The sequence below is a fragment of the Drosophila melanogaster genome, chromosome X (genome assembly GCF_000001215.4).
Source record: "Drosophila melanogaster chromosome X".
NCBI lineage: Eukaryota > Metazoa > Arthropoda > Insecta > Diptera > Drosophilidae > Drosophila > Drosophila melanogaster.
The window spans coordinates 2,181,021-2,205,417 of record NC_004354.4 but is presented as its reverse complement, the minus strand read 5'-3'; the positions used below and the strand labels follow the sequence as shown (position 1 = coordinate 2,205,417).

At 49.8% G+C, this 24,397-nt stretch overlaps 8 protein-coding genes and 1 non-coding gene across 14 annotated transcripts; 4 read left to right on the top strand and 5 right to left on the bottom strand.

The window, feature by feature from the left end:
• Positions 1 to 44: 44 nt before the first annotated feature.
• Mct1 (Monocarboxylate transporter 1) lies at positions 45 to 16,230 on the bottom strand. Of its 2 annotated transcripts, none has more exons than NM_001297881.1 (9): positions 15,989 to 16,230; positions 6,475 to 6,786; positions 5,479 to 5,598; positions 4,812 to 5,413; positions 4,549 to 4,743; positions 4,357 to 4,482; positions 981 to 1,311; positions 709 to 909; positions 45 to 653 (listed from the first exon to the last, which is right to left on the bottom strand). In NM_001297881.1, exons 2-9 carry the CDS (start codon positions 6,614 to 6,616, stop codon positions 490 to 492), a joined length of 1,881 nt encoding a protein of 626 aa, NP_001284810.1. In that variant the 5' UTR covers positions 6,617 to 6,786; positions 15,989 to 16,230; the 3' UTR covers positions 45 to 489. The 2 variants fall into 2 exon arrangements, with proteins under 2 accessions (NP_001284810.1, NP_477334.2); NM_057986.4 differs by lacking the exon at positions 15,989 to 16,230 and adding an exon at positions 10,379 to 10,837.
• On the top strand, positions 1,552 to 3,598 carry FarO (Fatty acyl-CoA reductase in oenocytes). The gene is made up of 6 exons (NM_143764.3): positions 1,552 to 2,129; positions 2,197 to 2,285; positions 2,410 to 2,519; positions 2,575 to 3,145; positions 3,212 to 3,358; positions 3,413 to 3,598. Exons 1-6 carry the CDS (start codon positions 1,623 to 1,625, stop codon positions 3,501 to 3,503), a joined length of 1,515 nt encoding a protein of 504 aa, NP_652021.1. The 5' UTR covers positions 1,552 to 1,622; the 3' UTR covers positions 3,504 to 3,598.
• Positions 3,561 to 4,795, top strand: asRNA:CR43637 (antisense RNA:CR43637). Its single transcript, NR_047739.2, has 3 exons — positions 3,561 to 4,164; positions 4,215 to 4,283; positions 4,352 to 4,795.
• Positions 11,509 to 13,779, top strand: CG14053 (uncharacterized protein). 2 transcript variants are annotated; one of them, NM_001272251.2, is made up of 2 exons: positions 11,509 to 11,940; positions 12,446 to 13,779. In NM_001272251.2, the coding sequence occupies exon 2, from the start codon at positions 12,448 to 12,450 to the stop codon at positions 13,138 to 13,140; it is 693 nt and encodes a 230-aa protein (NP_001259180.1). In that variant the 5' UTR covers positions 11,509 to 11,940; positions 12,446 to 12,447; the 3' UTR covers positions 13,141 to 13,779. The 2 variants fall into 2 exon arrangements, with proteins under 2 accessions (NP_001259180.1, NP_569986.1); NM_130630.2 differs by lacking the exon at positions 11,509 to 11,940 and having other exon boundaries at positions 12,359 to 13,467.
• A 268-nt stretch (positions 16,231 to 16,498) lies between the features above and the next one.
• On the bottom strand, positions 16,499 to 17,598 carry CG3457 (uncharacterized protein). Of its 2 annotated transcripts, none has more exons than NM_001297880.1 (1): positions 16,499 to 17,598. In NM_001297880.1, the coding sequence occupies exon 1, from the start codon at positions 17,519 to 17,521 to the stop codon at positions 16,943 to 16,945; it is 579 nt and encodes a 192-aa protein (NP_001284809.1). In that variant the 5' UTR covers positions 17,522 to 17,598; the 3' UTR covers positions 16,499 to 16,942. The 2 variants fall into 2 exon arrangements, with proteins under 2 accessions (NP_001284809.1, NP_569985.1); NM_130629.3 differs by having other exon boundaries at positions 16,708 to 17,598.
• A 78-nt stretch (positions 17,599 to 17,676) lies between these two features.
• On the bottom strand, positions 17,677 to 18,563 carry CG17777 (uncharacterized protein). 2 transcript variants are annotated; one of them, NM_001297879.1, is made up of 2 exons: positions 18,478 to 18,563; positions 17,677 to 18,270 (listed from the first exon to the last, which is right to left on the bottom strand). In NM_001297879.1, the coding sequence occupies exons 1-2, from the start codon at positions 18,487 to 18,489 to the stop codon at positions 17,950 to 17,952; spliced, it is 333 nt and encodes a 110-aa protein (NP_001284808.1). In that variant the 5' UTR covers positions 18,490 to 18,563; the 3' UTR covers positions 17,677 to 17,949. The 2 variants fall into 2 exon arrangements, with proteins under 2 accessions (NP_001284808.1, NP_652510.2); NM_144253.3 differs by having other exon boundaries at positions 17,796 to 18,270.
• Positions 18,564 to 20,159: 1,596 nt separating this feature from the next.
• CG17776 (uncharacterized protein) lies at positions 20,160 to 20,693 on the bottom strand. Of its 2 annotated transcripts, none has more exons than NM_001297878.1 (1): positions 20,160 to 20,693. In NM_001297878.1, the coding sequence occupies exon 1, from the start codon at positions 20,451 to 20,453 to the stop codon at positions 20,241 to 20,243; it is 213 nt and encodes a 70-aa protein (NP_001284807.1). In that variant the 5' UTR covers positions 20,454 to 20,693; the 3' UTR covers positions 20,160 to 20,240. The 2 variants fall into 2 exon arrangements, with proteins under 2 accessions (NP_001284807.1, NP_652509.1); NM_144252.4 differs by having other exon boundaries at positions 20,160 to 20,531.
• Positions 20,694 to 20,749: 56 nt separating this feature from the next.
• Positions 20,750 to 22,600, top strand: Nmd3 (Nonsense-mediated mRNA 3). Its single transcript, NM_057984.5, has 2 exons — positions 20,750 to 21,808; positions 21,869 to 22,600. Exons 1-2 carry the CDS (start codon positions 20,880 to 20,882, stop codon positions 22,503 to 22,505), a joined length of 1,566 nt encoding a protein of 521 aa, NP_477332.1. The 5' UTR covers positions 20,750 to 20,879; the 3' UTR covers positions 22,506 to 22,600.
• On the bottom strand, positions 22,502 to 24,207 carry pn (prune). Its single transcript, NM_057336.5, has 2 exons — positions 24,071 to 24,207; positions 22,502 to 24,002 (listed from the first exon to the last, which is right to left on the bottom strand). The coding sequence occupies exons 1-2, from the start codon at positions 24,116 to 24,118 to the stop codon at positions 22,833 to 22,835; spliced, it is 1,218 nt and encodes a 405-aa protein (NP_476684.1). The 5' UTR covers positions 24,119 to 24,207; the 3' UTR covers positions 22,502 to 22,832.
• Between the last annotated feature and the right edge of the window lie 190 nt (positions 24,208 to 24,397).

The window sequence follows — 24,397 nt, the reverse complement described above, 5'->3', positions numbered from 1 at the left end:
GTTTTTCAGCCAATCGATTTCAAAATGGACTTTTGTGGTTTTCTGTTGTTGTACAAAAGCTTTCTTTAATGGCGCATACACAGACGGACACACACGCACAGGCATACAGTCATAATAGAATAACAATAATTTGGTATGGGTACATGTACGTGTAGGCATACATTTGCATGCACTTGCAATGGGGGCCTTTAATGGGGTCTGGGGTCAGGGGTCAGGGGTCTGGGGTCTGGGGTCAGAGGTCATGGCTCGGGGGACAGAAGCCGGCGGTTCGGTGACAGTCGCCCGTACACAATTATTCGGATATGCCATAGCTGCGGCATACACGCATACCTCGGTACATGGCTGGCCTAGGTCTAGGACTTAATCTAACCAAGTGTCGTGTGCATCAGTACGTATCTAGATTTATAGTTACAGTAGAAAAAAAAACAAAAAAATATGGAGTAGGAATAAACAGGGCACTGTGGGTGGTGGATGGGTGGCGGTGAACTACTAACTAAGGGCCAGGTGCTCGGTGTGGGGCTTTCGCTCCGACTTGCGAACCTGCAGGCGCTGCAGCGGCGGAATGGCGAACATCACCAGTCCGCTGATGGCGATCATGAGTCCGGCCATCAGGAAGGCCGGCGCATACGAGTCCGTCAGGTCGTACATCCAGCCTGGAGAGCAAAGGTCAGACACATAGCACTACTTCCAGCTATGGCGAGTACTCACCTCCGATGGGCGGACCGATGAAGCTGGCAATACCCTGGAAGAGCAGCAGCAGGCCAAAGGCGTTGGTCAGCTTGTCCAGTCCCAACAGGTCCACCAGAATGACCGAGGTCAGGCCCACATAGGCGCCGATCGTGAAGCCAAAGACGCAGCAGTAGAAGGCCAGGGATTGGAAGTCGTGGCATAGCGGCACCATGGCAGTGGCTAGTGGAAAGGGAACGGAGGAGCAGGATGGGATTAGTCTGAAGGTCGCGCCGATCAGATCACAAACTTACAAACTCCGCAGGCGGTGAGGCAGACGTTGTAGACCAGGAGGCGGTTCACCCACGGTTTATCCGATATGTAGCCCAGGATTATGCGGCCCACTGTGTTGGCCACGCCAATCGTGGATATCAGATAGCTGGCATCCGTCTTGGTGAGTTTCAGGGTCTCCGCGTAGGCGACCACATACAGGTACGGAACGTTGAAGCCAATGCTCGTGCAGAAATTAGACACGGAGAAGATCACGAACACCATGTCCTTGAGCAGAGAGAAGTTCATCATTTCGGCGAATGTGTCGCGGGTCTCCTTGGAGCAAGTGATGCAGCCACAGCATTTGGCCTCCTCCTGAAACGGATGAATCGGCTTATCATCATCAATCCTATATATTATTAACCTAAGTGCAGGGAGTACGGCAGCTCCACCTCATTGGAAGTGGAACCCGCTTAAGGTCAGCCCGATCCGGGATTGCCGGGCCACTGTCAACTGTAAAGTGCTTACGATCGCATTGAGCCCGAAATTAGCATGAAATGTAGTGGCGCAGCTCATGTTTATCAAATCACGGATTTAATGAACGCGCGCCGACTAGCGTTCAGTTAAGCGGATCGACCCCTGGAGCTGCGTTCCATTGCTTTGCGGGCTTTGGTCAGTGAATCACAATGCACCATCCACTATCCGGGGAAATGGAGGAATTCTTCGAGGATAGCGAAATATTCGTGACGGGCGGATCGGGAGTGGTGGGCAAGGCGCTGGTCGAGAAGCTCCTGCGCTCCTGCAACGTTCGGCGCATCTACGTCCTGCTGCGTCCTCGCAAACAGCTAACAGCGGAGCAGAGACTCGTCCGACTGCGGCAGGCCACTGTCTTCCACGTACTGGCCGTACAAAAACCCGAAGAGCTGGACAAGATCGTGGCGGTCCCGGGCGACGTCTCTTTGCCGGGACTGGGCATCGATCCCTCGATGATGCAGCGTATGAAAGGTGTTTCCCTGGTCTACCACTGTGCCGCCACGGTGCGATTCGATGAGCCGCTTCGCGAGGCAGTACGTCTGAATGTCGGAGGCACCTTGGAGGCGCTTAAGTTCGCCGAGACTCTGCCCCAGCTGAGGGCCTTCATCCACGTTTCCACATTCTACAGTAATCCCTATTTGACACGTGTGGAGCCCAAGGTGGGTGTGTTACGGATCCTGGACTACCTTGCTTGTTTCCCTGACTTTGTGGCTCTGATACTTGCAGTACTACTCCTCGCCGATGGACTGGCGGTTGTGCCTCCGAATGATCGACGATGTCGCAGACGACGGGATGCTCAACGCGTTAACAAGAAAGTAAGTCTTGCCTCCATATTGATTCCTTTGGTAAGGAATACACTTGGCTATCGACCTGTGTTTTACCAGGATGCACTTTATATAATGCTATATCATTTGGTTATCTCATGGCTCCCTGCCCCAGGTTGATCATGGGCTTTCCCAACACGTATACGTTTACCAAAAACCTGGCCGAATCCCTGGTGAATGACTACCGCCATCGGCTGCCAGTAATAGTGTATCGTCCTTCCATAGGTAATCAAAGGACTGCAAATCCCTAAGACCCTGATTTACAAAAAGCTTTTTCCAGTTCTCTTTGCCGTGGAGGACCCATCGCCCGGATTCTCGCCATCCTTGATGGGCGCCATGGGACTGTTCGCGCTGGTCGGCGCTGGAATCCTCAAGACTGTTTACCTGGGCAAGGACATTCGATTGGACATCACGCCGCAGGACATTGGCATCAAGAGCATGCTGTGTTACACCAAAATGGGCTACGATATTTACAGGCAGGGCCCACCGGCTGATCTGCCAGTTTTCCTGTCCTCGTCTTGCACCCACGTGCCGCACACCTTCACCCAGATTGCCGAGCAGATGGACACGCTGGACTTGTGGCGGGATGTGGCATTTGAAAAGAACCTGATGATCCCGGGCTGCCACTACACGGACAAACGGTGGGCCTACCAGTTTCTCGTCTTTACCAAGCAGATCCTGCCGGCCCTTATTCTCGACTTGCTTCTAAGGATTTTCGGTCAGAAGCCCGTGCTGATGAGTGCGGTTCGCAAGGCCTACCAAACGCTGGAGGTGATGCAGCCCTTCATGTTCAACAATTGGGACAGTCCCGGGGTTTCGGACATGGAGACGCTGTCCAAGCACGGCGAGGGGTACGTGCGGTCCACTTAGTAGCTAGTTAGTAGCCCCATATCACCGTTCAATCCTTTCTGCTCCAGTTCTGCATTCAACTTCGATGCCTTCAACCATCCGGACATCCATGGCCTGGTGATCCAATCCTGCAGCAACATGCTCCACAGTATCCGAACGCACTTGCTTCGAGAAGATCCGAAAACTCTGGAGCGTTCCAAGAGAATCTTAAGGATGTGAGTACATGTTCTTGTTTGATACACAGTTGACTTCAGGTGAAATTCTTGCAGCAAGGTGTTCCTCTACCGGCTGCTTCGCCTCTTTTTGCTTTACAAGCTGATCCTCTGGCTTTGGAGAAGCTATCTGGCGCATCTCTTCTAGACTACAATGTTTCAATGTTACCTTTTTTCCCTTTTTTTTTTTTAATCTAGTAGAATTGAATTTTAAGTCAGCTCAAATAAATCGAACGTCATTCTACTTTTTAACCGGTGTCAGACTTCGCGTTCTATATAACAAAATTTTGGATAAATTTTGGACAGGACTATGGACTCAGTTATCGTGGATGAAGGTGTTCGACCGGAGGGGGAAGATGTTGTTTTGGACCCTCTGCTACATGTTTATAGTGCTAGTGTCAATATATCCGTCTGCATGGAGTATCGACGCCGTATCAAGTGGAACCTAAACCTAGATGGGGTGTCCCTGTTTTCGAATGATGAGGCTTTTTTCGGTGGTAGTTATGCCCTTCATCGCCTTGATGTTCTACCAGAACCAGAACCGCACCATTGGATGCCTCGTCTTCGACTACTCCTGGCCGACTGGATGAAGGGAATCTTCGAAGGGCTGCGGGCCTATTTAATGGGGGGGAAAGTAGCGCTCGCTCTTCCTTCAGAGACCCAAGCACCAGGATGCCAAGGGGGCACGCCGTTTCAATGATTTATCTAAGTACTTCTGATTCTCGCCCTTTTTTACATTTTATATACTTTATACGCGCCGCCCGGACTAAGGGTTAAGCAAGTTAGTCCTCCTTCGGCACACACACAAGGTGAGTACATTTAAAATAAGTAGTGGCTAAAAAGTATACGGATTTTACAGATCATATTCGAGGAGAGGAGGGACACACTTATACTAGTGCAATGACAACCTGCAGCACCAGCACACCTAGTAAGTTTCTTAGTACTATGCATAAGCCCTAATCAGCACTTGATATGCGTTTCATTTGTTCTCATAAGCTCACCTGACTCTGGGACACGTTGTTGCTCTGGCGAAGGGATCCGTACCGCTTTATAACGCCGGAGCCGGACATGGAACGGCTCAGATCGTTCCTGGAGCTCACATAGTCGGGTAGGTTGTGGAGGGAGCCCTGCGCACGAAGACAGAATAGCATTAGATACTCCATTACACGAACATCTCAATTCGGCTAGCCCACCTGGTAGAGAGCATCCGGTCGGTACATGGTACCACTGGCACTCCGCTCGCGATGCGCATCCCTGAGAGGAGTCAGCTGCAACTGGCTGTGGCATTTGCGGGCGATGTCATCGTTGCTGGTGCTCTTCACCACCGCCTGCGGTGGGGTCACCAAGGTGGGTCCCTGTCCATTGACGGCGCCGTTCGAGTTGTTGTTCTGTAGCATGTTAGTTAAAGTAAAATCAATAAAGGGGTCGAATACGCAACTTATTTTAATGGACTCACCAGATTGGGCTTGAGGTTGTGGCCAACGCTGTTGGACCGGCAGAGGGCACCCCCCGAGACCGCTGTATCCGTGCGCTGCGGCAGCTGCAGGTACTGATCCTTAGGCAGGACCTTGAGGGGCTCCAGCTCCGCCGCGGTGGTGTTCTGATCGATAATGGCCGACTTCTTGGCCAGCTTGGGAGTGCTCGGCGTGTTCGGCGGCGTCTGCGGCGGTGCCTCTAGCTCCAGCGGTCGGAACATGGCCCCAAAGATGATGCAGTTGAGCACGATGCCGCCGATAATTAGCATCGCACCGCGCCACCCGTAGTTGCCGATCAGGAACTCCGTGAGCGGGGCAAAGACAAACGTACCGAATCCGGAGCCGCAGACGGCGATTCCCGTGGCCAGAGATCTCTTGGCTTCGAAATACTGCGTCACACTCACAATGGCCGGCAGGTAGATGAGCCCAAAGCCCAAGCCCGTTCCGAAACCGATCGTAATGATCAGCGTGAGGACATTCTGGGCGAACATGCTCACGATGATGCAGCTGGCGGCCAAAATGGAGCCCGCTATGGTCACCGCACGACAGCCATATCGATTTACGAACGACGAGCTGATCGGTCCTGCAGGATAAATGTATCATCAACAATCATAGTTGATCCTCAAGATCGGACTGAGTATAGCTTACCGGATGAGAAGGTCACGCCCACCATTATGGAGGCAATCCAAGCCGTGTAGCCTTTGCCCTCGTTGAAATAGTCCAGGAACTCATTGTAGAAGATGCCAAAGGAGTAGGTCATGCCATCGGCTGCGAGGGAGAAGAGATCACTCCGGGATTAGACGCGTATGTATATATCGGATGCCCTAAGCATGACCGTATTCCAAGAGCGTGCCCAAAGTGGATTTCGTCCGATCAAACTGGTTGTCGGGCGCTGGCCATAAATCAGTTTAGTGGGTAATTAATTAGGGCTCCCATTTCATCAGGATCCCCATGCCCCACCAGTCTGTTCTAGCCCCCATCCCACCGAGAGGCAACTATTTCCGTAACCAGGCAATTACAGCCCACACGGCGATAAGATTATCGACTGCGTATCGACGCACTGGACACTTGGCCACAATTATCATCCAATTGATAGTCGCACGGCTCAAGTGGTGACCGTACTCCAACTGCACCTCCACCACCACCTAAGCCTTCAGCGTATCGGGTGTCAGTATCTGGATCGGACCTCGCCGATAAGTCCCACTTCCAATCTATCCCGCTGAACACCCTGATTTGCGGCGATTAGAGTGCCTTAGTATTTACGATCCCCAAAAATCCACGAAATGCCTAATACTTTTATTCCTGGCCACTTTTGGTTGCCGGGTCGACCCCATGCTCTTGGGTTTGATTTATGGCAGCCGTAAAGGTGGCGGTGGCGGTGGCAGTGGCGATGCCGATGGCTAGTCTACCCGGCGCAGTTGCCCAACCCCAGTTGGTCAAGTCTTCCAGTCTTCCACCGGCGAGAGCCCCACTGGCACCTCCGCAGATTAATTGAAACCCGATTCGAGGGGTGTTGCACATTCCAGTCGGGGAATCGACTAGTAAATACCGTGGGTTCTTAAACTCAGTAGTACTGAGTTTAAGCTTTGCTTATAACGCCCCTAATCGCTGAAAAACTGGCGAGGCCAGTTGACTTTCACTTACTAACTATGTGTATCATGAAGGAGCCGAAGACCACCACCCATCCCCATCCGCCGTCTGGCGGTGTGGGCTGCCGCTCCATGTCCATCTCGCAGGCCTCATGCTGCTGCTGTGATTTTCTGCGAGCCGGCGGTCCGTGTACCATGTTGCTGGTGTCGCCCTGGGCTGATTGCTTTGGTTTCCGGAAGAACCTTGACCTGCGATTGGGTCTCCTCTCCGGTTGCACTTGCTGCCTGTATGTGGCAACTGCTGCTGCTTCTCCTGCTGTTGCTGATGGGATGTGCTCCTTAAAGCCAGCGGCTCATGTTGCAGCAACTGAAACGGTAAACAAATGAAAGCAATTAGAGGGCAGTCATTGCCAAGTTCCAGCATATTGAAAACACGTGATGAAGAGGATGTTGTCGCTGGTGTGTCTGCCCTGGTTATCAGCCGAGCTCGGCCAAATTCATTGAACCTGCTAAAAACATTCAAAACAGATAGACCTTACAATTTGGTGGGGAATGTACAATCTGACAGACAGAGGGGGACGGGAATTCTGCGAATTCTTCTAACTGGGGTTTTCAAAACAACAACTTCTAGTTAACAACTAGAACTTACAACTTTTTAGTTAATCTATTTAATTCTCATTTATATGCTCAGCAGCGAACAGGTTAAATTTAAAATCCCATGTACATAAAGCCCCAGAATATATGCTAATATAGGTGGCGGGCCAAAGCGAAGCAAACCAAATCAAAGCAGTTATCAGCCCCCAAGTCACCCATTGACCTCGGCCTTCCAGTCCGCCCGCTGCTCATTAGCACGGTCCCCATAATCACGGTTATTTGGCAGATTCCGCTTACGATTCCATTGTCCATTGCCCCTCGAATCGGCAAGCCAGGAGAGGTGGCACATCGCTACATTATATATAGATCTCAACGCGGCTTATCAGGCTCGGCTCAGAAAAACACCAGACTGTGGTGGATGATCGGAGCTGAGCCGTTTGCCATTTGGACCCCCAGCGATCAGCGCGGAAAGTCGTTCGTTTATGCGGCGAGAAAGTCACGAACGTGCGCCACTCGCTTCGTCAGCTAACTAAGGCTTAAGGTGAATTTCTGTCTATTTTTCGATTTACAGTAGAGGTCTTTTCTTTCGCTATATAGATAGCAAGCGTCTATTTTGATGTTTTGTTTTCCCATCTCTTTAGCTTTGAAGATAGCAGAGAGAGCATGAATATACATACATAGGCCTTCACAAATTCTGCCTGCTCAATCATTGTTGGTTTTGCTGCGTTTTTGTGTGGTGGAAACAAAGCGCAAAAGTTGCAACAATGCCGCAAGATAATTGTGACGTGATAAAGCAGATGCGAACCGAACAGAGCGGCGGGGTGGGTATTCCCCCCACGACCGAACAAAAACAAATGCCATTTCACTTTTTCCAAAGCCATATCAGCCAGTACTTGATATGCACACACATTACACTGAAAGCCAGGCATGAACAAAGGCTAAAAACTTAACCTAAAATTGATTAGGAACGAACAATCGGGCGACGGTCGTCGGCAGGGGCGTTATACTGCAGAACGCCATTGTATGTGGTTTCTAGTCGCACTAAGTCAACAGGAAACGCATCCCCAGCCTCTCCAACTTGGGCGGAGTGAGTCATCCGTCGGCGTCGCTCTTTTGTGCAATCAGAGACAATTAAAACAATACAAATCAAATCAGCGTAAATGAGAACCATACACTTTTACCTCAAGAGCCTCAAGCAATACGGCATTATCAATGGACTCGGCTGGTCCAAAATCTGACCATGACATTCAGGCGTTCGTCTTATATCGCCGACAAAGAGATTGCGCATACGCAACGTTGGCGGCGCGGACCAAAGGAATTTAGTTAATACGGCATATATTTATTACTGAATATCCGCCCCTTGACCGAAACTCATCTATTCGCACATAATTGGACTTTGGTTTCAGCTGATCTACTTTAAATCGAATGAATATGGAACCATATATAATAATAGCTCTATTCGCCTATTGAAACACTTAGTGTCATGACACATATTAACTTTATGATTAATAATATATTTTATGAGTCAACATTAATTTCAATATTAGCTTTGTTAAAGACTGTGATTATGAAAGCATATAGCTTCTCAGGACAACAAATTCATTGCAATACCGTTTAGGGCAACGAACGGAGGAATCTGAATTTAAAAATGCTTGTAAGCGTACTTAGTGGACATATGCACTAATGATTTGATGAACCAGTTGCCAACTGGATCGTAATCGGTAATTACTGCTCAATTCTACTTCATGTGGCCCCGAACCCCTCCACTTGTTTACCATGCACTTTCGCCCGGCAACCAGAGCACCACCACTGCCCCTCCCCCAAGAGCGATAGCACTCGGACTGGATGCACCCAGTCACTCATCGATCGGGTGGGGGGCACTCGCGGGACTTTGCCCTTGACCTATCTCCATATGAGTGTAAGAGCCGAGAGATAGCCCCGAAAATGTGACAAAATGTGCGCAGTAGGCAAAATGCAATATCAGCAGAAGCAAAGACAAAAGCAAAAGCAAAAGAGGAGACAAAAGCAAAGGCAACACGAACAGTTCGGTTACGTGAGGCACTGAGAATTATTTAGATCATTCGCCAAATTAATGATCATCAAAGTGTCGGGATTAGATTGCACTCCTGTTCTGGCTCTGTTTCGAAGGCAACATTAGAAAAATGAATTATATTCGGAGCAATAAGCTGCCAAAGTTAGCAACATTTTCTTCGTGTGTAGCCCCAAGGCTTCTATTTTGCTACTATTTCTGTTGACTGATCAGCAAAGTCGTTGAACCAACAGTATCAAAACAAACGAATGCATGTGTAGATTGCCAAATAAAAGCTTGGGCATGCAGTCGAATTGAGTGATTCACCCCATTCGTGGGTAGTATGCGATCCATTTCCAGTTCACAACTCCTTAACTATGAGTACTGTGGGCAGGAATAGTGTCAGCTGCCTTTGTCCGTTTAGATTTATGCCTCGGCTATCCTTGCCGACTTTTCAACTGCATCTCAGCTGGAAGAGCTGTCATTCGCACTTTGTTTATTATGAAATTAATTCACTTTGCTCGGCACTAAATGAATTTCAGCGTTTGCGGTCACGGATTTGTAATTATTGCGGCCTTGGGCTTACTTTGTGCTCACTTCCCATTCGGAATCTCATGCCCACAACCTCTCATCAATCACCTCCAGCTAACCAGGCTATTGAACCTGGCCAGGGAAAGATACTGACCCACTAACCGGATTCTACGGCTTGGGAAATTAATGACAATTAATTTTATTATTAATAAAATTTTATTAACGTGCTCTAAATTGATCCTGTGGACTTCTGCAGGAAACTAACTTCTCGCCATACACTGCTGTATCAACTTGAACTTGACGAGCAGATTAAATTCGAAGAATTTAGTTTCACTGTTTGATATCCCCACTTCACCCGGGATCACGATCAATCTTTCCCAACGATCTTGTCCACACAGTCGTAAACGCAAGTCTCGCATTTAGTCAACATCAATATCAGGGAGCTATCAATATCGATCACGGCCACCTGGCGAGCGATAAAGGAGGTGGGGAGCAATGAATGCACTTCTGTTCTTTTTCTCCCACGTTCTGGGTCTGCAGGCGCGCCAAGTGAGAAAGAGAAATCCGAAAAAGCCGAAAGTATAGAAACGATCTGTTTAAAAATAGTTTCGACGAAATGCATGCATTCTCGGCATTTGAATGGCTTTCCGACTCCAGGCGATGGCGCTTCGCTTCTGGAGGATTGGATCGGTGTGATTATCGGAGATCGGTGATCCGATCGGATGTACAAGATCACACATATTTAAGAGTCTGGTCGCTAGCCCAGCGATAGTTACAATCACCTTATCTGATCCAGGCGACTTACCTTTCGCCTGTTATTTGGTAATTAACTTGTTGCTGCCTGCACTCTTTGGCTTTTTTCCCTTCGATTGCTTCACTTTACTGCCGCAGTGTGCGAATTTACGACTTTGTTGACAGTTTGTGTTCTTCGCGTTACAATTGCAGTTGTCCAATCGTCGAGATTACGGATTGAACGGGGCGTCGAGTGTTCAATAAAACTGAATGAATGCGATTTCGATCGCGTCGCACTTTGACTGCGGTGCTTGACGTACAGCGTCCTTAGCAACTGGCCACACTCGATATGTCCTTGCGGTGAATGCACACTCGGTCACACTGAACGGCAATAATGGTGCTTCTAACACTGACTCCCGGCTTTGCTTTCCCTTTCCCGATGGCTTCACTGGCTTCCAAATCGCGGGAGCGAGTATTACTTTTTGGCGAGACGCAACCGATGTCGCTGTCAGCAGGGCAGGCGACGAATTAAATTAAATGCGAGCCGTGTAAGAGCAGAACGCCGAGCGCCGAGCAGCCGAAGAAGGAACGGCAGCAAAGACAAGCAAACAGCGAAGCACTCTCCTCTCCAGGCCTCTCGCACTGCTCCCTCGCTCCTTATCAGTGGTCAGCCCCAAAGAGCGCGCATGGAGAACTCTGGGCAGGAGTGGGAGCGGGAGAGGGAGAGCGCCGCCAAGTGATCGGACCCAATCTGCTGTGAATTATAGGCACCTTATCAGTTTATAATATTTCGTACATGTTTCGTGCTTCCAATTGTGTTGTCTGCATGCAAATAACACGGCACTTTCGGGCGGCAGCGGGGGGCCTCGGGGGTGGTCTCGATTGCTTACGCCTTTCTGGCTTAGTGTTAAATATTAATTAACAAATTTGCTCGAGTTGAACTGTGCGTAAATCGAAATCACAACGGCCATAAAAAGCGAATACAGCCTGTTTAGACCCACACTGAGCACTATTATACTCTATTCCAAGTCGAACCCCACTTCTTATTTCCTTTTTGCTTAGAAATGAATTTATTTTACAGTGCACACGGATAAACAGTTATTTCCATCGCCTGCATTTCGAATTTTATCCGCTGCAGAAGATTGCAGCACAGTATGGCAAACCCTATTACTTTTTATGTTTTCAAAACATTTTTTTTGTTTTTACCTATTCAAATTCTGCAATATTCATCCAGTCAGCCCATCATTTTTGTATTTCCCCTGCAATCGCAATCGAACTTTGCCCATGCAGCCTTACTGCAGCTCAAATTACAAATCGATTAGGCTCGCGTGCCATCCAAGCTGCAGCCAAAAGAAGTGCATTATCAAGGTCGGCGATGAGACGGCGAGTTCCCCGCGGGCCACAGCGAATGTCTGATGCTCTACACGGGCTTGGTGGAACGGTACATACAGCTCGGCCTCGTGAGGAGTCACGCAGTCAGCGAGCATGGGAAGTCAGACTTGACCGCGCTTCGCACTGATCGCATAATTTGCTGTACAAATAGTGATTTCTAATGCTAAAAATACACACCAGACCCAAGACCAGGCTGACCAGGCTGACTAGACTGGGCCTTCGGTCACAGGTAGGCCATCCCAGGTGAGTTGGTCGACCAACCCGTGATCCTATATACACGCCCGTCGGCTCCTGCCCTCCCAAACCCTTTCCCGCTCCGCGTTTATGGTTGTCGTAATGCGACAATATTGATAGCCGATTATGCCAGGCCATTGATAACGCCCTCGCTGGGAGGGGTGATTGCGGGAGGGGGACCGGGAACGGGAATGGTGGTGGGAATCAATTCCGCATAGTTCGTCCGAGGGTGGTCATGCCACGCCCCATTTCTAGTTGATAAGATAGTGGAGTCCAGGCCGGATGAAATGGAGCGCTGCTGCAGGCTTGACTTGCCGCAAGGAGCGAATTGGCGCCGCAGCAGGAACTGGAACAGGAACCTATGTACATATATACCCGGTTGCCAAGTGTCAGGCGCCTCAAGCTCCATGTTCATTCAAGCAAGCATATTTCACACACTACGGAAGCCCGGAATATATTTCCTTCTATCCGTAAAACTAAAAAAAAAAAACTAAAAAAAGTATATATTTTCTAGTAATGGACATCTCCCAATCGGACGACCTATACGAATGCGGAGTGGAGAGGGAAAGGGAGACTGTCCATCAGTCATCGCGCACCGTGAGAGATCCCCTTCAGGTGTTCCATTGGATAGCGTCTTTGGATGTGGCCCAGCTGGAGGACGAGACACCGCCCCCCAGTTTCTACTTCGATTTGCTGGAGACAAATGACGTCGAACTGGACTGCAGTGTTTACAGCGGAAAGCTTCTTGTAACGCTCGGTAGTCAGACAGATGTGTCGCAGCCAGAAGTTTCGCAGGAGTATGCAGACAACGCACTGGCGGTGGAACCAACAGATCTGAAAATATCAATACCTGAAGATGCGACAGCATGCCCATGTCATGCCGCATCTGATGATGAAGTATCAATTACAATATTTGTAGAAAGCGAAACTGAACCGGAACCACGTGGGAACTCCGAGCATCAACCAAGTCGCTTTTCGTTTTTTGGCATGTTGCTAAAGGCGGTCGTGGCACTGTCCGTGGTGAACGCCCTTTATGTTCTGTGGACGATCGGCTTTGAGGCCTTCAAGAACCGCGTATGGCAGTCATCTTCTGTGAATATGCCACCGCCTCGGACTACATCGATCAGGGAGACGCGTGCTTCGCTGCCCGAGAGCATTTGGCGAAGTGTTGAAGCTAAATTGGCTAGCCTGCGAGCCCGCTTGAACTAAGTCCGCTCCTGGCTGTCGGACTTTGTTAGTTTCAGCTTGGTTATTTATAAACCCATCCCGCTATTTTTACGCCTATGGCACCAGTTGCTGTTCCAGTCGATTCCTTCGCCGTCGACGACCACTGTTTGCTGTTGTTCTCGTTGCCGGCGGCGTTAGAGATTACGAGTAACACGGACTGCCCGAAAATACGGATTTCTGTTGTTGTGTACCCGGGACAACAACAACTATCCGGCCCAGCGATAAGCGTCGGAATCAACACGAATCTCGGTCAATAGCTCACCGATCCATAGCCAAATAAACGCCAAGCTGAGTCTCCAGTTCAAATCGAAATTTCTCGCTCTCCCTTGTGCCCTGCCTAAAATATTCCATGGCGCTGGTTATGCTACACCACCTAATCCGCGCATCCGTGGGACAATGATCCCGAATCGCCTTATCGGAACCAAGCACCTTTCGCCCATTGTCGCCTAATAGGTGCATTCACTCGCCTCCTCCCCAGGCGAAACGGAACTCGATCCCGACTAGCGTCATCTCTCTGGGCACTGCTACTATCTGATCACACCTGGCAATTGCTGGGGTCGTCGTGAAAGGCATTTAGTTCTTAACTAACCAAAAAAGCTCTTTTATGTATGACTCGAAACGATCTCTTTTTAGATATTTAACAATTACATAAAATCCAATAGTTTGAAAATTTGGATACGAATTCATTCAATTAGTTTTATTTGTATGGCAAAAATGTTTTTTTTTTGTCGAAAAATTGGGAAAGAAAACCTGTCCAAGAATGTCTAGTGCTTTAAGGGAATTCTGGCATAACTCGGCCAAAAACGGCCAAAAATCAATTATAATTACTGTTTTGTGAAGCTAATGGCCAAAGCCAACGATCCTTATCACTTTTTAAATGGTTTTGGGAAAAAAAATTTTTTTGCCAATTTTCGGATTTTTTTAGAAGGGGTAACATCATTAAAATTTGCGAAAAATGTTCAAAAATTAAAAATCGAAAATTTAAATGCTAATCGATTGGAAATTTAATTACGACTTCACAGAGGTATGGCATTCCGTGTTCGGTCCATAATTTCGTTTGTTTTGAACAAAATACTGAGTTTTTATGGCGGAAAATCTGAATTAAATTGAATTACCTAACTAGCAGGTGGGTCTCATCCAACTGATAGCCATCTCCGTGCATTTGTATAGCCTTCGTAGGCAAATTACGGTCTGGCCTCTTGCCTAGTACCAACTATTGATTTAATTGCAGCCGACGGCCAAGGAAGCGCGGACGTCAACGTCAACCGGGGCGAAAAGTCGGAAAATGAGCTGCCAGGAAAAGCGCAAGGCATGGGCATAGTGTGCGCCAGCCCGGCTTGAAGTATGCATGCAAATTAGCTGACAAAACCAGATTGACATTCGGCAATCAGGGCAAATTGTCTGCACCGGCCATAGTAGGTACACTTTTACCACTTTTAACGAAACATGCCGCATTGCCGTTTTCCCTGCCGCAGCCCAAAGCCAACTGAGCAACTGGCTAAAGGCACAGCCGAAGGCCAAGAGCGCGGCCTGCGAATGGCAGTGGTGGTAGTTGAAAGGGGGGAATGGTCGCTTTGCGGGGGGGTGGGGGGTGTGGACAGGACGACCCAAAAGCCCTGGGACTCATGCTGTCCGTACGGGTCGTTTGCTCTGCCAGCGCCTGCTATTTAACATGCACTCGTCAGAAGCGCTGGGCCGCATTAAAATTGCAGCGTTGGGGGGCAGGACGAAAGCCGATCCAAAGGGCCGGACACGTACTCTTCGCAGCCACCTGTTGGGTGGCCCCTCCTGCGCGCTGCCATTAGATATGTACATGCACACACGGCACACAGAGGCAGTGCAGCCCATCAGGATCTCCGGTTGCAGCGGTCAAGTCGATAGCCATGCTCATTATCCTAGTGTTCTGGCCTGGCTAGTACCTACCTGCATGTCCTGCCAGTAAAGTCAGTGGTTTAGCCAAACTTATGGGTTACTGTCGATACCCTGAATCCCACAGTGTCACTTATTCGAATACCATAAGTGCTTATCCTGCGACCGCATCAGTCCTTTCCCGGCGAACTCTCGCTAATTATGCACGGATTAATAAAAGACATGCGCTCTCGACCGAAAACAGCAGAATTTACACCTGCCACATCCATCGAAGGGGGAATCCGGTTGTGCGGGTATGTGCCACTTAAATGGCGGGCGATCAACGGAGTCCCGTTGCCACAAGTGGCGCACAGCATCCTTTCAACTTCCATTAGCCAGCTTCCTGGCGTTCGTAACTGTACCTTCGCTTTCTGTCCTGCCTGCACTTTCACTTCTGGCCTGCTTTCTCCGCCAAACCAAACACCCTCCCTCCACCTGAAACGGCGCACGTGCCACGGATGTGTGTGTGACAGGTGGTTATATCGGTGCACCGGAACCTGCCCCCCGGCATCACGTTCCCACTCGGTTACAATGTTACCATGTTGTGTGTATGCAGTTTCGCTATTTGCAGCTCTCGGACTACGGAGGAGCATGTCCAAAAAGCACTTCATTTCAGCAATATCCCCGGGGGATGAGGCGTACCGTGCAACTGGGTGGCCGAATATGCATGGCAAAGGGTAATATACGCAGACAAAAGGTTACGGGGTTCAAAGGTTAAACGTTTCCCACGTATTTACGAGCCCATCACTACAATTCCTGCCCGTTTGCGGTGTTAGTTTGGTAGGCCTCTGCCCAAAGATGTTACGTGGCACTGAAACCTCCTCTTTACTTCAAGTGACAGAGATCCCCCTTGGAGTAAGAGGTATTTGCTACGTCCGAAGGAGGGCAGAACTTCCTCATCACCGTGCACATGGCCACTTACCCTTGCACTTTTTGATGAACCGGCACGTGGCACGTGATGCTACCGGTCGATCCTTGGGTCACGGTCACCGATGCCGCTTGGGATGCCGATACCGATGCGCACGGTACACGGATGCGGAAGCTGAGACGGGCACTTGTACCACGGAACACAGTAACCAAAGCCGTTGGATATCGAACCTAGGCGAGTAATTAATTGACAATCGCTTGGCCGTGGACTCCAGCGACCCGTAATTGGCGGAAGGCCGGCCATCCGCCATCCGCTATCCGCTATCCACTTTCCGTCGTCCGTTTGCCGTGCTCCGTACTGCCGAGCCGAGCCGAATCGGATGGGATTGAGTTCAAACCGCCGTTTTGGCCAGCCTGCCGCCCGAAAACAGTATGGCCACGTATTTTGAATGCAGCGCCGATGCCTGCGAGCTTTTCAGCTTTTGAGGGAAGCTTTCGTGGAGGCAGCTCCGTTGGAGGCCACCCCCTCCTCCGCTTTGTACGGCTCAAGTCACGTTGCACGTACCCCTTGGGCGCTTGAATAGCATCTCGTTCCACAACAGTCCCTAGTGCCCACTCCACTGCGTCCACCTGTTGCCGGTGGCCATAAGCCACTTGTTGTCGTCTGCCGCTTGCCTAGCTCCTTCTGAGGAGAGCCAATTAGGAGGACCCGCATTCCCCACTCGATATAATCCGATCGCACGTCCTCCCGATTAAAAGGCCGCAAAACCATTTACCGTAGTTAACCAAATCTATAAAATGCATATGTTTCGATTTGAAGATGACATAAGCGACATATAACCTTGCAAACTATTATTATTAGCAGCTAGGTAAGTGGAGCATGCAATGGGTTATTATACTTGTTTACGTATACAAATTGTTATGATAAATGGAATGTGAAATGGGGGGGGGGGGGGTGGGCTTTGAGTGCAGCTGCGCTATGTTTTCATAACGCGATAAGCGGTCAGGATTACACTCCTCCCCTAGCCCCATCCTCCTCCTCCACCTCTTGCAGTTGGTCCTGCTCCTCCGGCTGGGTATCAACGGTATCGTTGGTGTCCGCATTCAGGTCCACCCAGTTGTCATCGCTGATTTCGTCAATGGTATCCGTGTCATCCACTACGGCCGCCACGCTCACGTCATCCGTGGAGCCGGAATTAGTGGTGCCAGTGGTTGTGGTGGCCGTGACGGCGGACGAGGGTCTCAGTATCTCCTCCTGAGTGGCCGGAGTCGGGGTCGTCGACGTGGTGTACGATGCGGAGGAGGGTGTCTCCGAACGGTAGCCCATTCCCGTAATGTACGACCCGGACCCAGAACCCGAGCCCGATCCAGACCCTGATCCGGATCCCGATGCGGTTTCCGTGGCCGTTTCCGTGTTGGAACTGCAACTTGCCGTTGTTCCCGAAGTGGAGGCGTCGTCTCCGGGGAGGGCGTCCTGAGAAAGCCTAGGTCGCGGGGCGCCCTTTAACTTGTTCTTTTGGCGGGCAACCTCATAGTCCTTGAGATCGGACAGCTTGAGTGTGATTTTCTGCAGATCGCGCTTCAGCATCTCGAAGTCGAATTCCTGATTTTTGCTGATGATCCGAAAGACTGGTGGTCACGCGCCGATCGCAATTAGAACAGTGACTTTTGTATAACAGTCACTGGGCCAATAGCGGCTTTATACCTTCACTGGCCCCCATAGAGTGACCGAAAATCACTTTTACTGTCATACATATGCAATGTAATCGATTCTTTATTGTTGAGTAGGATTTAACTTTGTTTACATATGTACATATATCATATTTGTACTACATCCAACCCAAATTCAAAGACATGCGAGTAATGTATTCGCTATTTGCAGTACATTTATATTGCGGTGAATGATGGGGGAAAACCAGTACATATACATATACGAATGATGGTGCAGTGATGAGCATGGAGCGATCGAGAAAAAAAAAACAGTATGCATTACGATCTTGGGGATAGGTAGTGGTCCTAGTAGAAGCCGTAGTGGCCATGGTGGTACGGATAGTAGCCGTGGTGTCCGCCGTAGTAGGGCGCCGCATGGACGTATCCGTAGCCGCCGTAGTAGGGACTGCTCAGTCCACCGTAGCCGCCGTAGTGACCGTGTCCATAGGCACCGTATCCGCCGTATCCGCCGTAGCCGCCATAGCCGTGGCCGAACCCGTAGATGCCTCTCTTCTCCGTCTTCTTCTCATCCACGGCGGATGGCTCCGGCTCCAGAGCTTCAGGAGCAGGCTCCGAAACTGCTGCCCAGGTGCTCATGAAGCAAATGGCCAGGATGACGAACACGCACTGCACAGAGAAAAAAAGGTTCGGTATATGAAACATTTGAAACGATGTTAACAAATGATTTGTTTCAAATTGTAGCCAGAGCACTTCCAGCAATTTTAAATAACTTGTATTTTGTTGGATAAACTGTCACTCAAAAAAAAGTCCACTCGTTTGCTTGACCGGTGTCCTGGTATCCTGGTATCCTAATGTCCTGGTGTTGCTGCTTACCAAGAACTTCATGTTGCTGCTGCAGATGTTGCTAGTGGCTGTTGGCTGGTTGACTTGATGGGTAGGGCGCCAGGCGAGGTTTGTTGATGGCTGCCAGTGGCCCGACGCTTTTATAGTCACCCGGCTTGGCTTATTGTTGCCAGTTGCTGCTACAGTTGCAATTATGCAAACTGACAATAACGGCGGCAGCAGCAGCAGCAGCAGCGATTGTTGCAGCTGAATTGAATGCATGACGGGTTGAGGACTTGAAACCGAATATTGTTTATGCTGCGGAGCCAAAAGGTCATCCATCCGCTCATCCGGCGGAGGAGAACTTGGCGGAGGATTGCAGTGGGGGGAGTGAGGTGGAGTGGGCGTGGAAACTAACGATATCGGTTATAATTGCCAGCGTAGTCGAAATTCTAAGATCCCAGGCTCGTTGGGTAACCGAAGTGGGGCAGCAACGCGATCCACAAGCAACGTGCAACACGAGACACTCGACGCGTTCCACAATCACCAAGTGCCCCTCTCGTACACGGTATGCATATCGTGTAACACTTTCACTGCCAGATCGGATGGCCAGCAGCGCCCAAAAGGCGCACTATTACCTAAGCTCGTTCAGAAGCTGGCCAAATGCTGGGATGCCACTGGCCCCGTGGGAATCGCATATGCGCGCCAGCATTATACACAAATTACAAACAATTGCACGTTTGGCAGCGTTTTGGCATTTTAATTAAGCTGCCAGACAGCTGAGATCTCTGCCAGATCATTTCCAATGCAAAGTCTTATCGACAGAATATCCAAAGTGCACGACTTTGACGGAGACCTCTGGCTTAAGGGGTATATTGGGACAAGGATCGGTGACCAGGTCAATGGTCATTAGTTTTAATGGGCTTGAAACTAGGTTGAAGAGATCTTCTATTCAGAGGAGCACAGCTTTTGCTTAATATACTAAAGTTTTAAAACAATTTGATAGCCATTTGGGCAGACGACTCTGTTCTGCGCGTTCCATTATTCTCGATCACTTCCGTCTGCCGGGGGTACTTGCTACCCAGTACCCAGTGCCGTGCCCACACAATAAAGGACGACCTTGACCGCAGTGGCAATTGCAAATCGCAATTGCAGTCTGCTGCGGCTGTTGCTTTTGCTGCTCCGAGTTCCCAAGTCATGAATGAAGCAACGCCGGAGGCAACATTGTTGAATGAAGCATGCAAAAGATTTTCCCAATCGACGACGTCTCGCCATCTCTGGCCAAAAGTGGGTGGCACCGCCATTGTCTCCTTCTCCCCGCGGTTGTTTTCGTATCCACATCGTTTAATATTTATGCTCTGCCCATTGGAGGTGAATGCACGCGAGACGCGTTGGGCAAGCGGAAGACCAAGCAGCCAAGGGGTTTGGTCTATGGACTGGGACCTGGTCACGATCCGGAGATGACAACATATTTGATTGCCAGCTAAATTATAATTCTTGACTAAGTCTAGTCCGCCGAACGGGTCGATGTCCATGTCGCTGTCGATTGATTGATTTCCCATTGTAGCCGACCAGTTTGATTTACGGCCCAGACGGCTAATTGCGCATTGTTGGCTTGGTTCCAGGGTTAGATCTTGAATCTGGAATCTTACAATCCCACCGGGCCTGCCGACGGTCCTCCACTTTGGCCAGCTGTCCGAGGTTACACAACAACAACCGGCGTTGGCCGTTTTCAGCTGAAAATGCTTACATTTCCTTACAGTTTATTGCGCTTAACAGACATTTAACAATTAAAGGGGCGGAGGAGGGCGCGCCTAGTACTTCAGTTCCTTGGCCTTGTCGTGGGCTCCCTCGTCCAGGAGCTTCAGCTCCGCCTGCTGCTTCTCCGGTCGGATGACCGTGCAGTAGTGGTAGTAGCGCATTCCCAGGATGTAGGTGCCGTACAGGGTGACTCCAATGCAGGCATACACCGCGCCGCGGTGCAGCTTGTCCAGCAGCGTGTTGGTGTTAATCGGCTTCTTCTGCATGGCGGCAAATCCCTTCCAAGTCCATAAAAGTTTCCGGCAGTCGAGTCCGTCGCCTCAGCTGGTCTGTCAGTGATGACGGCGGCGAATGTATCGATAATTGGGCGTACATTTACTAGCCAAAATAAAGATGAAGACAGTCGAATGAGTACTATATTTTTAAGTGAATTTTAGGAAATCGTTCCAAATGTCCCATTTAGCTTTGAGTCTCACTCGTTTAACGTCGTTTTATCGTTAATCTCACTTTTAGCTACTCTAGCTGGAAAAGGCTTAACTTAAATCGCCGATTAATAATATCGCTGATCTCTGGCCAATCGATATACACCTATACGCACGTGTTTACAAATTTGTGTACTTCGTGGGAATATTTCATCGTATTCTACAACGCCATTGTGAAATAGCTGGACCGAATAGACCTCCGGAGGATTCATGGATCACGAATACGTTGGGGTTAGCCCGCTGGGCGCAGCGGACGGCAAGGGCGCCGGATCGAACGCCGTCATCCTGTGCTGCGAGTGCGGAGTGGCCATCCAGCCGAATCCGGCCAACATGTGCGTCACCTGCCTGCGCAACCATGTCGACATCACGGAGAACATCCCAAAGCAGGCCGTGCTCCACTTCTGTCGTAATTGCGAGCGCTATCTGCAACCGCCGAACGAGTGGATACAGGCCGCCTTGGAGTCCCGCGAACTCTTGGCCATTTGCCTTAAGAAGCTAAAAGGCCTGAAGGAAGTGAAGTTGGTGGATGCCGGCTTCATCTGGACAGAACAGCACTCCAAGCGCATAAAGGTGAAGCTGACTGTGCATGGGGAGATCATCGGGGGAACGATGCTCCAGCAGGTATTCGTGGTGGAGTTCACTGTGCAGAACCAGATGTGCAACGACTGCCATCGGACCGAGGCCAAGGACTTCTGGCGCTGCCTCGTGCAGGTTCGTCAGCGGGCCGAGAACAAGAAAACCTTTTACTATCTGGAACAGCTGATCCTTAAGCACAAAGCCCACGAGAACACTCTGGGCATAAAGCCGGAGCATGGCGGCCTGGATTTCTTCTATGCCAATGATAATCATGCCCGGCGCATGGTTGATTTCCTCCTGACCATGGTGCCCGGCAAGGTAACAACCTCGAAGCGTCTCATCTCTCACGACATCCACAGCAACAACTATAACTACAAGTACAACTGGTCAGTGGAAATAGCACCAGTATCGAAGGACAGTGCAGTTTGCCTGTCCAAAAAGCTGCGCCACCAGCTGGGAAATCTCTCGCCATTGGTTCTGGTCAACCGGGTGTCTAGCAGCATTCACTTGATTGATCCCCTGACCGCACAGATTGCAGAACTCACCTCGCAGGTCTATTTCAGGTGGGACTCCTATTTGACAAAGGTTATCTTCGAGTAAGCCAATTAAATTGCTTTTTTCAGAGCTCCCTTTGAGGCCGTCTGCAATCCCAAGCAGCTGGTTGAGTACGTCGTCATGGACATTGATGTGATCATGGAAAAGGATCGAAAGACCTATCCTGGTCAAGGGCAGGTTTCCTTCAAGCACGCTCTCTGCGACATTTGGGTGGTGCGCGCCTCGGAGCTGGGCATCAACGATAACCCCATTCACACACGCTCCCACTTGGGCCACCTGCTCAAGGTGGGCGATTCCGTAATGGGCTACAACACCGGAGAGGCCAACATCAACGATCTGGAGTTCGACAAATTGTCGTCGGATGAAATTCCGGATGTAATTCTTGTGCGCAAGCACTACGATCGACAGACCAGACTCAGTCAGCGCGTGTGGAAGATTAAGCATCTGGCGGCGGAGGCTACCGATGAGCGCAGCAAGTACGACTACCACGAGTTTCTTGACGATCTCGAGGAAAACGAGGATATCCGCGGTCAGGTCAACATCTATCGGGACACTAACAAGACGATACCAATCGAGGTACAGGCCGCTGGAGGTGATGTGCCCCAGATCACACTGGAGGAGATGTTGGAAGATATGACATTAGAGTGTGCAGACGACGAAATGGGCGAGGAGGGAGGTGCTGACGATACCGAGCCACAGTTGTAGTCCTTTTTTTTATTAATCATAACGCTTTCTTTTACCCATGTATACCCTGTACATAATCGCTTAATCCATATAAACAACTAGGAAACTGGATAGAGCTTAATGTGTGAATACTCTGAAACTAATTTGCCTTTATGTTACCAAGGTTGCAAAGTAACTTAAATTTGGAATACTGATTGCTTCCATATTTCACTCGCTTGCCTTCGTCAATTTATCGTAAATGGGAAATTCGCTATGTCTTTTTGGTGTAAGCTTAACGTTGGTAACATAACGGTTGCGCTAAAATTATAGCTAAGTCTTGTCTAAGCTTCCGTTTGGCCTGATCTCTTCTTAAGAGAGTCCCAGCTGCGGCTTCTCCTTGAAGAAGTACACCTCGTCACAATCGCAGGCGTGATCCGCTTCCCATTCAAGCAGCGCTCGCTTAACAATGGGCAGGATGTGCTTTCTGGTGGCCTGGACGTTGTGTTGGCGCAAGAAGCAGCCGCCCATAAAGCGGGTGTCCACCTCGTGAGGTCGCAACTCCAATTTTGGATCGTTAGACTCCATCAGTGCTTGCTGGACGCGTTGAACGAATTGGCCTTGGCCGGAGAGAGAGATCAAGGCCAGGTCACGCTGCACCTGGCCATCGGCAGGTGATACATACATTCCCAGGATAACCAAAAGGTTACTCTCCACGCCAAACTCGCGAACGGCTTTTTCGGCGCCGCTTTTCTCCACAAAATCTCTGACTAGGATGGGCATTCCAGCTAAGGGAACCACCTGACGATCGGTTTGCAAGACCTTCATATCCTTGCGCAAAACTTCGGTGAGAGTTAGCTTACTAATATCCGCCCTTGCAGCCACTAGCTCATCAAAAAGGCTACTTCTTTGAGCGTCCTTACGGTTAAGCTCGCTCTCCAACTTCTGTACCATGGCTTCGTCCTTTGGCCCGTAGCGCTTGGCCGCGGGTGCAAAATTAATTGTGTCCAGCACGATGGTGGCGTGCAGCAGCTGGGCCACGCTAGTGGATCGGGGTTGGTCCTCTGCCAAATACCGCTGGGCCACCAGAGTGGCGCAGGAACCCACCGAGGCATCTATGTCCAGTTGGCAGAGTGTTGGCAGCTGCTTGAAGGATGGACTGCTGTCCTCCAAGGGCCTGTGATCCAAAATTTCAGTAACATTTGGCGCCAGCGGGCTTACATGGTGGTCCACGAGAATAACGTTCACATCCTGGACCACTTCCCGGGGAATATCGTCTCGGAAGAGCAACACGGGCTCGGCAATCCCACATTTCACAAACAAGTGGCCCACCTCGGTTTTCAACGGGTAGTCCCGGCGAGGAATGTTCAGTATAGGTACATAGTCGTGCTCCCGATGACGCTGCGCGTAGACAAAAGCCAAAGTGACGGCCGAAACGGCGGAGTCCAAGTCACACGATTCGTTGCCCATTACCAGATGTAATTTCCGGCCGGAAACGTCGGGAGCAGCAGCCCAGGCAACTGGTGAGGCCTCCGCCAGATGCTGCGCGAGAAGAGAAACCCTATTAGTGCTTGACCTTCTCACTTCTGGTGCTCTTTCAGAATTCTCACCCGTCCCAAGGTGCCCCTGGCCTGGGCCAAAAATCGTAGAAAGCACATTTGTTAGGGAAATCTCGGAAAAGCTGGGAAAACAAACGGCTGATAGCTTCCATATATTTCAACAGTTGCGCGTATCGATTCGATGTGACATTTATCGATTGATCAGCGCGAAACTGAAATAAATAAATTACAAAGATAATGCTTTAATGTATATAAATACATATATAATGCATTTGTTTGTAACGCAGTAATGTAATCTGTGGTCGCTCGTTTACTAAGCTTAATCACATTAATTGGGTTTATTCCACATTCTGTGCTTTCAGCTGATCCCATTTAGCT